This window comes from Myxocyprinus asiaticus, chromosome 4, assembly GCF_019703515.2.
Source record: "Myxocyprinus asiaticus isolate MX2 ecotype Aquarium Trade chromosome 4, UBuf_Myxa_2, whole genome shotgun sequence".
In the NCBI taxonomy this organism is placed as follows: domain Eukaryota; kingdom Metazoa; phylum Chordata; class Actinopteri; order Cypriniformes; family Catostomidae; genus Myxocyprinus; species Myxocyprinus asiaticus.
Genome location: NC_059347.1, coordinates 60,892,019 through 60,904,316, shown reverse-complemented (window position 1 = coordinate 60,904,316; position 12,298 = coordinate 60,892,019). Strand labels below are relative to the sequence as shown.

The 12,298-nt window shown below is 39.9% G+C and overlaps 1 protein-coding gene across 9 annotated transcripts in view; it reads right to left on the bottom strand.

The window, feature by feature from the left end:
• The window catches only part of dnm1a (dynamin 1a), a 90,189-nt gene that overhangs the window by 39,009 nt on the left and 38,882 nt on the right, over positions 1 to 12,298 (bottom strand). For 7 of the 9 annotated variants that reach the window (XR_007897046.1, XR_007897047.1, XR_007897045.1 and 4 more), the window contains exons 14-15: positions 7,544 to 7,555; positions 4,792 to 4,905 (exon numbers count right to left, since the gene is read on the bottom strand). Coding sequence is in view for 1 of the 9 variants with exons in the window: in XM_051696365.1 (XP_051552325.1) it covers positions 4,792 to 4,905; positions 7,544 to 7,555 (126 nt within the window). In the remaining 8 variants the exon portion in view is untranslated. The remainder of the gene's footprint in view (positions 1 to 4,791; positions 4,906 to 7,543; positions 7,556 to 12,298) is intronic. The other 2 variants (XR_007897048.1, XR_007897049.1) reach the window with 1 other exon arrangement.

Here is a 12,298-nt window from a genome sequence, read left to right as displayed (position 1 = left end):
AAAATGTATTATGTACACTGCAATAATAATAATAATAATAATAATAATAATAATAATAAAATAATAATATTCATATTTGCTTTCCAGTAAAAATATCTGAAAATCCTTAAAGGTAGATACAGTTACTTGAAAAGCAACACTGCTAAAGATATTTTGATTTGTTTTCAGAGAATGTATAGTTATTAGAAGTGCATTTTGTCTCACTGCGCTGGCATGCATGTATTTTTTCAAATGTTTTTTTATTTGTTTATATTTAATTAAATAATTGTCAGTGCAGCTAAAACAAAAACTTTTAATAAGCATATTTAAGGAGCAAAATATCTTAAGCAGTGTTGCCTCTCAATTAAACGAATGTATTTCTAATGTATTAACCTAGCTATTTTCAAGTTATTCAAAAATAAATAAAAATGCAATTCACACTAAAACTTCTACTATGCTGAACGTGTTTTAATTTTTTTAAGTTCAGTTTCAAAGTCATTTGGGTATTTTTTTCCTAGGCTTAATCAAAACTGTAGCTGGGTAGCTCAGTGGTAAAGACACTGGCTACCACACCTGGAGTTCGCTAGTTCTGGAGTGCGGCGAATCCCAGGGCTTGCTGAGTGACTCCAGCCAGGTCTCCTAAGCAACCAAATTGGCTCGGTTGTTAGGGAGGGTAGAGTCACATGGGGTAACCTATAATCTCGGTGGGATGCGTGGTTGCCGTGGTGGATGGCGTGAAGCCTCCACACGCACTATGTCTCCGTGGCAACACGCTCAACAAGCCATGTGATAAGATGCACAGATTGATGTCGTCCGCCACCCGGACTGAGGCGAATCACTATGTGACCACAAGGACTTAAAAGCACACTGGGAACTGGGCATTCCAAATTGGGAGAAAAAGGGGGGCCTGGGTATCTCAGCGAGTATTGACGCTGACTATCACCCCTGGAGTTGTGAGTTTGCATCCAGGGTGTGCTGAGTGACTCCATTCAGGACTCCTAAGCAACCAAATTGGCCTGGTTGCTAGGGAGGGTAGAGTCACATGGGGTAACCTCCTCATGGTCGTGATTAGTGGTTCTCGCTCTCAATGGGGCGTGTGGTAAGTTGTGCGTGGATCGTGGAGAGTAGCATGAGCCTCCACATGCTGTGAGTCTCCGCGGTGTCATGCACAACGAGTCACATGATAAGCTGCGCAGATTGACGGTCTCAGAAGCGGAGGCAACTGAGACTTGTACTCCGCCACCTGGATTGAGGTGAGTAACCGCGCCACCATGAGGACCTAGTAAGCAGTGGGAATTTGGCATTCCAAAATTGGGAGAAAAGGACAATTTTTAAAAGACTGTTGTTCACCAAATCAAAGTCAGGAGGTGATGGAGATGTCCCCTTTATGTGAGGCTTTTAAAAAGAATATCAGTGTGGAGGTGGGGGCGTGGTGGAGCGTTCGTCCGGATAGAGAGAAAGACACACCTGAGCGCTATATGTCTAACACCTGTTTCTGATTGCAGTGAGCAATGGGGAGAGCGATATAAGGAGGAACCAAGCCAGAGACGGGGAGAGAGTCGCACAAAGCTGTCTGTGTGTTAAATGCTGGAAAGCTATTTTGACTTGTTATTAAAGACTGACCTTTTTGGGTTGAAGTCACGCTTCCTGTTTCCTCCTTTACCCCACAAATGAACCCCGTTACAATCCGATATTTTGACATTTTTATGAAAAGGCACATTTTGTTCAGGTCAAATGGAGTAACCCTGAGAAAACTTCTTGAATATATATATTTTTAAAATAAAAAACTTATTTGAAATTAAAGATTAAATTGTATACACAACCTGTATTGGCATATCTGTGGCTCTGCTCTCTAGATATCAGAATATGCATCAGCTCATATCAAGAAAAAAACAACCATATCAGTCAACCGCTAGTTTCAGCCGCAGAAAAACGTCCATTTCAGTTAGGATGCTGCCTTAAAAGGATCCCGCCTATGCAGACAGCAAAATAGCACACTGGTGTATATATTCACAACTACCAACCATGACGATCAAAATGTGACTGTCAAGTTAAGCTAAAAACTTCATGAACAGTGTAATGCTTTTCTTTCCAAATGACCGAGTGTGTGAGGAAAGCTCCAGGCAACATCAAAGAGCAGTTCTCCACACACTCCACCAGCTTCTACAAGCGTCATTTAACAGTCAAACCTTACAACCCTGGAAAATATATCCAGCCAAAAACACACCAGGGGAAAAAAGACAGTCAATTCAGCAAAAACAAGCCAAAATGGAACGGTTTAAGCATAACCGAATTGAGATCATTTCTTTTCAATTGCGGCAAATCGCTATAAATAATTCCACATAAAAGTGTTGCGTTAAAACTGAAGACATTAATGATTGGTGTGTTGCAGCCGTGATGGCGCCGGTGTTTGAGTGAAGCATGCGGGATGTTTCGAGGCAGCTCTCCAATGTAAATCGAGAGAAGGTTGCTTTAACTTTGAAGTTAACGATCAGTTGTGATGCGGCCGTGAGACTAAAGCGAACTGGTGTTGATGTGAAAATGAGTGTAGAAATGAGCTTGCTGAATTGCCTAAAAGAGTTAAAAGAACGTTCCGGGTTCAATCCAAGTTAAGTTTATTCGACAGCATTTGTGGCATAATGTTGATTACCACAAAAAAGTACTTGCCCCTCGTTTATTTAAAAAATGCAAAAATCTGGGTTCCAGTGACGCACTTACAATGGAAGTGAATAGGGCCAATCTGTTAAACACACTGTTTCAAAAATGTAGCCACAAAACGTAAACATAATACGTGTTAACATCATTTTAGTGTGATAACATCGCTTACTAACCTTATCCATCTAAAGTTATACCCAATGTAGAACACGTATATCGTTTACGTCTTTTGTCTATACTTTTGAAACAGTATTTTAACGTTTACGCACTGGCCCCATTCACTTCCTTTGTAAGTGCCTCACTGGAACCTCGATTTTTAACCCTTATGTGACCTTCGGGACATTTTTGTCTTTTTTATTTTTGTTCTTTCGATCATTTTGGCTGTGTTAATGCCAAAGGTGTGTATTTTGGGGGGAATTTTTACATTTCACTGTGTACACAAAATAGTTCCACTCAGGACCTTCAGGACAAAAATGTCCCCATTGAAACCCATTAAAAAGGCAATATTTGATCCCAGTGCCATTAAAGCATAAAATCATGAATTCTATGATATTATGCTTTCATTCCGGAGCCCTGGCTTCAAAATTTACATTTTTAATATATTCCACCAGATGGCGCCATTTTTCTCATGTTTATCCTATGGAGCAAATACATGCTTTTCCCCTATTTTCTGTTTGCTGTATTATAGAGCACTGCAGGCCAATTGAATAAATGATGCAGATAAAATTGTATGTGTGTGTTGGTATGGATGTCAGAGTGTGTTTTGTATGTGTGTATTGAGAAATATGTGTGTGTGTGTGTGTGTGTGTGTGAGTGTGTGTGTAAAAACAACAGTGGCATTATGTAAACAGACTGGCATTTAAACGGTTAAAATCCTGAAAATAAATGAATATTTGGTAGTTATGATCAGGACTGATGTTGGTTAAAAAAATTAACTCATTGAAAGTGGAAAATAATATTAATATATAATATTATTATGCCAGTTTTTTGACGCGGACATTTTTGTCCTCTAATGACCTCTGAGTAACTTTTCTAAATTGACGCACAAGGGTTAAAGTCGGCATGAAATCAAAATTGACCCTATTTATTTTATTAATGCATGTTACTGGTCTTAGTATGAACGATTCATCCATGCATATTGGCTATTTTATGTTTTATTTTTTGACCTCGTAATCTTTAATCAAAAAATCATGACTTGATCGTCCAGTGAAATGACCGACTCTGCTCTGCTGACATATGCGAGTGGTACTCAGTTTTAACCCTGCCCCTTCAAGAGTGTTAAGAAACTCGCAGTCAAAGCAGCTAATGCAGAGATTAAAAGGTGCATTTTCGGCTGTTTTCCTACAAAACCCCCGTTCCTTACCCCAAACTTCACTGGTTACGGGCCAGCTGGCTTGAATTTACATTTCGAATGAGGAGGAATAACGGCGAATTTGCAAATGTGTTCAAGACAATTCATGCCTAAATTGCTGAGGTGATCACTACTGAATAGCAGTGGAGTTTATTCATATTTTTAATGCAGGTATCTTGGGATGAAAAGAGTAAGTGTTTTTTCCCCTTTATATTTAGTGTATTGTGATTCAAAAAGTTAAAATACTGTTATCTTTTATTTGCTCATTTTTCAACTGCTACAGCCTCATCGTCAGCAAAGACTGCGATGTGCTCGTGCGTTTATGTTGCCAGTGTCTCCATTCCAGTATGCAACACCCACTTTTCACAATCCAATCAACAACTGATGGATAAAATAAATTTTTTTTCTTGTTTGATAAGCCGCTTCACTCAGAAATACGTCACAATACAGAAGTGAAGTCGGTCGCAACTTCCGTTTCATTTAAATGAACGAGGGATGAGTCAAAACATTTTCTTTGAGGTATTGAACCCGGAATGTTACTTTTAAAGGTTTGTGTGCCATTTTTGTATGTTAAAATACTGCAGAGTGACTCTGTGTGCTTTTATAACATTGCCGATTTGCCAGACACAACAAAATTAGCTCAACAGACAGCATCAGTGTTTGTCCGACCTATTAGCAGATGTGGAACCAACGTGAAAACAATCAATATTTTTGCAATTGCATTTGGTGACACTAGTGGCACACTGCAGCTTTAATAATCGTGACGCAGTGACTGGTCCATGTGTGAGTATGTCAACATTGCTCACCTCATCATCCTTGTACCAGGACAGCGATTCGGCCGTCAGGACAAACCAATACTCTTTAGCTCCGCCCTTCATGATGCCGATGTTGTTGATGGTCAGCCAGCCCTTCCTGATCACCTGAAATATACACAATTCACATTCACATGTTGGCAATGGAATCCTTATGTACTGCTTACTAATGTTTTTTTTAAAACGGTACGTGAGACAGTATTCGGCATGCAATGATTAACGCATCTAAGGCCAGAAACATATTTATGCAATTATGTCAATGCAGGCGCAAAAAGCTTGGCCAATGCTATGCAAACACATTGTCTCATTGTACACACTTAATGTGTGTGTAACAGGTAAAGGAGGGCAATGAGGATGCTGGAACCAGCTGGTCAATCAACATAAACCTTTAATGCATAAATGAACTTAAACAATGTACTTAAACAAACATAAACAGACACACATGCAACGCAGCCGCGTGCGTCTCTCTCTCTCCCAAACCGGTGTCACTAGCTGCCCCTTATCTCACTCTCCCGCTGATCAGCTGATTCAGCACCGGCCATGCTCCACTGTGGCACGGCCACGCCCTCCTCCTCGTCACAGTGTGTTTTTGCATTAATGTAGCAGTAACGAATGTCAGCACTCAACAGGGTGATTGTTTCCTTCAAGTTTGGTTCCATTAAACCAGAAATGAAATTATTTTATTGCTAGCTATTTAAATGTAGACAGTTTATGTAACTTGCTTGGCAAGATTATTAAACTGTTGCTCGACGTTGACCGCAAAAAAACCAACAACAAAGAAATAGTAAAACTGTTTGTAAAAGATGATAGTTTATAGTAATATTCCATCTGGCAGCACTGAGAATGCAACGTGTGCTTATGTGCAGAATTCCATTCTGACACATTTTCGGACTGGAACGATGCTTAAAATCGAACATGCGTAGCTCGAGATGCTTGCATTCGTATCCTTTGCTTATATTATGTTTCAGGCCAAGCAGTAGCATGCTACATTGTTGTCACATGACCTCATGTTTAATTCAGGAAGTGGCATCCAGTTATCATAAAATAAATGACCAAAGTTCAGCCATGCACCTCTATGTGGTGCAAGTTGATGGGTTCTTTGAGCTTGTTATCTGTTAGCCAATCGTCTTGCATGCTGATTGACATGTAATCAGGTAGCGAATCAACTTGCGTCTCTCTCTTTGTATAACATTGATGTGGCTCAATTTTGCAAACAAGCCGGTTTCACTGCAGTGAACTGATTCGCTCAGGTGGTTGCTGGGGATTTTCTTCTATCAGCTTGCATGGTAAGGTCTGCTTTTGGCCGTGACACATAGAAGCACGTCACATAGTATGACGTGAGTGAGGTCATTAGATTAAATAATTCCACACATAGCTAGTCTAAGTCACTAGTTAAATAAGCTTTCCTGGTCTACGTAAATATTATGAGTTAGATTACTAGCCGTTTAAGCCATTTGTCCAGGCAGGCCCAGCCACAGATATAGATTTAATTCATTAGCATTACAGCATTTGGCCAAGCAGGCTCAATCACACCTAGCTAGTATACACTCGCTGCACATGGCTCTTAAGAGCAGCAGCAGTACACAAGACTTGGCGGTAGATCTGCTCGGTTGGGGGGACTGTTTGTAATGTCTATTTGTGCAGCAGCATGTTATACGTGCTCGATGCAACATGTCTTGCATTTGGTCTAATTGTGCAGCAGCATGTCCACATGCTAACACAACATGTCTGTGTATTTTCTAGCAGTAACAAGTCTCCATACTTGCTCTGCAGCAGAAGCAGCAGCTGTGCTAGCAGATCTAGTCCACTAAGACCAATATCCTATCAATATGTCATACCCATATTAACATGCTTAATCTTTTCGGGAGTTGTCATGTCTGTACTATGGTTATTTTGCATTTTGTTTAAGAATATCGTTACTTTTGTCATACTGGAAACAGAAGGTCAAGTCGAGTGCATTCATACTTTTTTGTATACTGCACATCATTGAAAATAAAGTATTTCATCCAGGTAATAATTCCCATACTGTCCACATTATACACACTATATACTGCAGAAATAGTATGAATAGAATAATACGCTATTCTGAACATAACGAGAAAGATTAGAGAGACTGCAAAGAGTGACATGTCCTCTCTAATGTGCATGCATGTGTGTGTGTGTGTGTGTGTGTGTTTGTGTGTGTGTGTGTGTGTATTTTACTCTGGACTGACACACACATGAATGCAAATGTAGCAGGTTTGTTGAACTGTGACTCAATTCTGCCTCAAGTGGACAAATAAATAAATACATCAAACTTTCTTCTTTCAAAAGAGCAAGTATGATTATATTCTCCATTTTATGAGCTGTTTAAAAATCCTAATATTATGATATGACCTATAATATGAAGGTATTTATTTGTCATGCAAATAATGTCACAATGCAAAAAAAAAAACAAAAAAAAAAAAAACAAAAGGTCCTAAAAATATATTTTTCTTGAAGTAAAATATTAATTCATATTTTTTTAATTTGGGGGGAAATATGAGCCACACATGTTCTTGACAGGTTTCTTGAAATCCTTCAGCAATGAATGGCTGTTTTTATACATCTAATAAGGAAACCCTCTTTAGTGCACACTATACAGTCATCACGCTTGACTGACCTCTTTAGTGCCAGCGACAGCTCGAGGCAGAGAGACAGACAGTCCAGAGCAACCCCTGAATACGGACACACACAGATAAGACATCACTACACACACAGTACTCACCATGATTTCATCCTGTGTCAGAGGGCAATGGAGTAAAAATAGAAACAAGTAAACAAAACAGATAAAAGAGAAAACGAGAATCATTATTAGACAGATAGAAACAGACTAACAACAGGAGGAGAAATGACTGGTGCCATATACACGCCATCAGACAGACACAGAAGAGCGCTGCATGTTTATGAGAGATACAAACATCAGTGTTGGACGATTATAACAAAACTGAACATTTCGTTCATAGGCTAATACAGATCTACTTGCCATCTTTTGGGATAAGAGACATATACTGTATATGAGCCAGAAGTAACAGTACCATTGGAATATGTACAATCAGAAAGCCTTGATCAGGATATTACGCTTCATGAAAGAAGTCAGTTTTACATTTGAAATGGTGGCCAAAAATTATGGTATATTGACCGACTTTACTGTATCTCAAATAGGACATAACAAAGAATTGATATCATTGCTTTAATTTACTTATTATTATTACTGGATAGTTTTATAATTTATTTATTTGAAATGAGTTCAAATGTATTGATGAGCTAAGTCAAGAACAGCCTTCAGTGATAATTAAATAATGTTCATTACTTGTATGAAATACTATTTTTATTGCATAACTATTGTTAATTGATAATAGATAAAATCTTGTACAGTAGCTACCAACGTTACAATCTGTCGTTCATGGTAACAATTAACCAACAACCCAGAAACTAAATAGATATATTTTAATAAATAAGCATGAAAGCATAAAAGTGTAGATATGTAGCAGAAGTAAAATACTGGGCATTTATTATCATCAAAATTACTTTTTGGTATTTTGTGTATTTCTCACTTTTTTTTTTTTTTTAATCCCCTTTTCTACCAGTTTGGAATGCCCAATTCCCACTAGTGGTGGTGCGGTTACTCGCCTCAGTCCTGGTGGTGGAGATCAAGTCTCAGTTGCCTCCGCTTCTGAGACCGTCAATCCGCGCATCTTATCACGTGACTCGTTGTGCATGACACCGCGGAGACTCATAGCATGTGGAGTCTCATGCTACTCTCCACGATCCACGCACAACTTACCACACGCCCCATTGAGAGCGAGAACCACTAATCGTGACCACGAGGAGGTTACCCCATGTGACTCTACCCTCCCTAGCAACCGGGCCAATTTGGTTGCTTAGGAGACCTGACTGGAGTCACTCAGCACACCCTGAATTCAAACTCGCGACTCCAGGGGTGATAGTCAGCGTCAATACTCGCTGAGCCACCCAGGCCCCTCTCACTTCTTTTCTTATAAGAACTTGAAAACATTTGTTAAAGTGTCATCATTCTACTTAATTACAAATGAATTAATTCAGTGTGTTACACTGTCTGCCCAACTCATCTGTTGTGACTTGTACCATCTCCAAAACACATTTACACTGGGTACAAATGTACTGTATATAGTGTATTATGATTATATAACTCTTTCTAGAGGAGCACAATTAAAGATCTGTGTCTGCCTGCAAGTTACACGACATACTAGTGTCAGTTAATGTGTCTATGAGTGAAACAGGATGTTACACATAAGACACACACAACACAATGTAACTGTCTGCCCTTAACAACTGATTTGACTGAATCACAACTGCACCAACATCAGTTTTTTTATTACTGTACAGTACAATCATACAACACTTCTCTGGCTCTTAAAGGAATGTTCTGGGTTCAAAACACTCTAAACTCTATCGACATCGTTTGTGCTAGAATGTCAATTACTACAAAATAATATGAACTTGTGTTTACAGTAATACATTTACAATAGAAGTCAATGGGGCAAGTGTACAAGAGGGTTGAAAATAAATGTGAAGCTCATGTATTTTGTTAATTAAAGCACTTAAATAAAATATTCTGTAAAACCTGTTTATTTTTTCAGTTGTAAAGTGTCTGGAACATCCTTTCTGAGGACGGGCTAGTTTTCTACTTTTATCTGCTTTACTGGCACTAGTTGAAATAGGTCTGTAAGCGACTCTATCACACTATGTTAACACATAGAATGTTTACGTCTCGTGACTACAGTTTTTTCTTTATATCCCCTTTTCTCCCCAATTTTGGAATGCCCAATTCCCACTACTTACTAGGTCCTCGTGGTGGCGCTGTTACTCACCTCAATCCGTGTGGCTGAGGACAAGTCTCAGTTGCCTCCGCTTCTGAGACCGTCAATCCGTGCATCTTATCACGTGACTCGTTGTGCATGACACCGCGGAGACTCACAGCATGTGGAGGCTCATGCTACTCTCCATGATCCACGCACAACTTACCACACGCCCCATTGAGAGCGAGAACCACTAATCGCAACCACGAGGAGGTTACCTCATGTGACTCTACCCTCCCTAGCAACCGGGCCAATTTGGTTGCTTAGGAGACCTGGCTGGAGTCACTCAAGGGTGATAGTCAATGTCAATACTCGCTGAGCTACCTCGGCCCCCACTACAGTTTTTTCTTGTGTTTATAGAGCTGTTTAATCATGACATGAATTTGTTGGCCAACCGGGAAGGGAAAACACTTGATATTTAAACACTGTCTCTGAATTTAATCAAGTTTAATTAGAACTGTTTCTGTCGTGAATGTCTCTGTGCTTTATCAATGGTTTAATGACCCGAAACACAACGAAAGATGTTCATTTGTTGCCACCAGCAGGCGTAGTGATTTTCTCTATTGAACGAATTAAAAAAACTTGAGCTAAGAGTTAATGAAATCCAGAGAAACATTATCTGAAGTTAATTCACACCACTAAAGAGTGACCAAGCTAAATGTGACATTTATTGTAATCAGGGACTAAAAACGGTTCAAGGAACGAAAACGAATATTTTTGCAGAACGTAACCGAAAAAGGGAACAAAATCCCTTTCTGTTGTTCTAGAGTGAAAACATTATTTTTAAATGCTTGTAACCGATTAATAACCAGCTAATTTTTTGTGAATTATACCACAGCATTTTGCCTGTTTAGTAGAACATAAGCATGCGCTTTGCGCTCCGCTAGTTTGAAAACCATTGTTAAAAAAATTATTGGTCCCACAAAAGGTGACGTTTTGTCCAAACATGCCAACACAGTGTGTGCATGCATGCGGGGAGAGAGATTTTGGCTATTAATTGATTTTAGGTGGCCACATGAACATTTGAAATATTTGAAATATTTTTGGGAATATATTAAATATTAAGAATACATTATTTGGGGGCCTGGGTAGCTCAGTGGTAAAAGACGCTGGCTACTACCCCTGGAGTTTGCTAGTTCGAATCCCAGTGTGCTGAGTGACTCCAGCCAGGTCTCCTAAGCAACCAAATTGGCCTGGTTGCTAGGGAGGGTAGAGTCACATGGGGTAACCTCCTCATGGTCACTATAATTTGGTTCTCGCTCTCGGTGGGGCGCATGGTGAGTTGTGCACGGATGCCGTGGAGAATAGCGTGAAGCCTCCACATGCGCTATGTCTCCATGGCAACATGCTCAACAAGCCACGTGATAAGATGCACACGTTGACGGTCTTTTTTTTGGGGGGGGGGGGGATTTTTCCCCTTTTTCTCCCCATTTGGAATGCCCAATTCCCAATGCGCTCTAAGTCCTCGTGGTCGCATAGTGATTCGCCTCAGTTCGGGTGGCGGAGGACAAATCCCAGTTGCCTCCGCATCTGAAACAGTCAACCCATGCATCTTATCACATGGCTTGTTGAGCGCGTTGCCACAGAGACATAGCGCGTGTGGAGGCTTCACGCCATCCACTGCGGCAACCACGCTCAATTCACCACGCGCCCCACCGAGAACAAACCACATTATAGCGACCATGAGGAGGTTACCCCATGTGACTCTACCCTCCCTAGCAACCGGGCCAATTTGGTTGCTTAGGAGACCTGGCTGGAGTCACTCAGCGCGCCCTGGGATTTGAACTAGCGAACTAGCGAACTCCAGGGGTGGTAGCCAGCGTATTTTACCACTGAGCTACCCAGGCCCCTTCGTTGACAGTCTTAGACGTGGAGGCAACTGAGATTCGTCCTCTGCCACCCGGATTGAGGCCAGTCACTACGACACCATGAGGACTTAGAGTGCATTGGGAATTGGGCATTCCAAATTGGGAGGAAAAAAAGGGGAAAATCCCCCCCCCCAAAAAAACTACTGTATACTATGCTTGTTATGATTTTTATCCTGAAAATTCCCCCACATGGGAAAAAATTTTATTGCTTATTTTCACTTATTTTGGGTGAGGCAAGTCACTTATTTTGAGCTTGTTTTTCCAAAATAGGTGCCTTGTTTCTCTTGTGAGATCTGGCAAGATTGCAGCTGGTATTTCACTCACCATTATTGCAGAGTACCGTCATTTTAAAAAGAACATTATTAACCGCTCTTCTATTTCGTTCTAACCGGTTACCATTTGGAAAGGAGGCTGCAGAACGACGCAATAGGAACGAAAAAATACTGTTTCTGCTCAGAAAGAACCGAAATGAAAAATATTTTGTTTTTGGTCCCTGATTGTAATAATAGTTTTTTTTTTTGGGGTGGTTTTTGATAACTTTAATCTACAGAATTTGCGAAGTTATTAATTTTTTTAAATCTCTGGATATAATAAACAATTTATTTTTTACTTAGTTAATAAATGGAAAATAAAAAGAAATGATTATTTGAATGGTTCTTTAAATGGTTTCGGGTGTGTTTATTAAGTGTGTGACAATATTCTGAATGAATATTAGCTGGCTATCTTGAATGATGTGAACACGTTGAAAAACAAAATAAAACTATTTATGCTAAA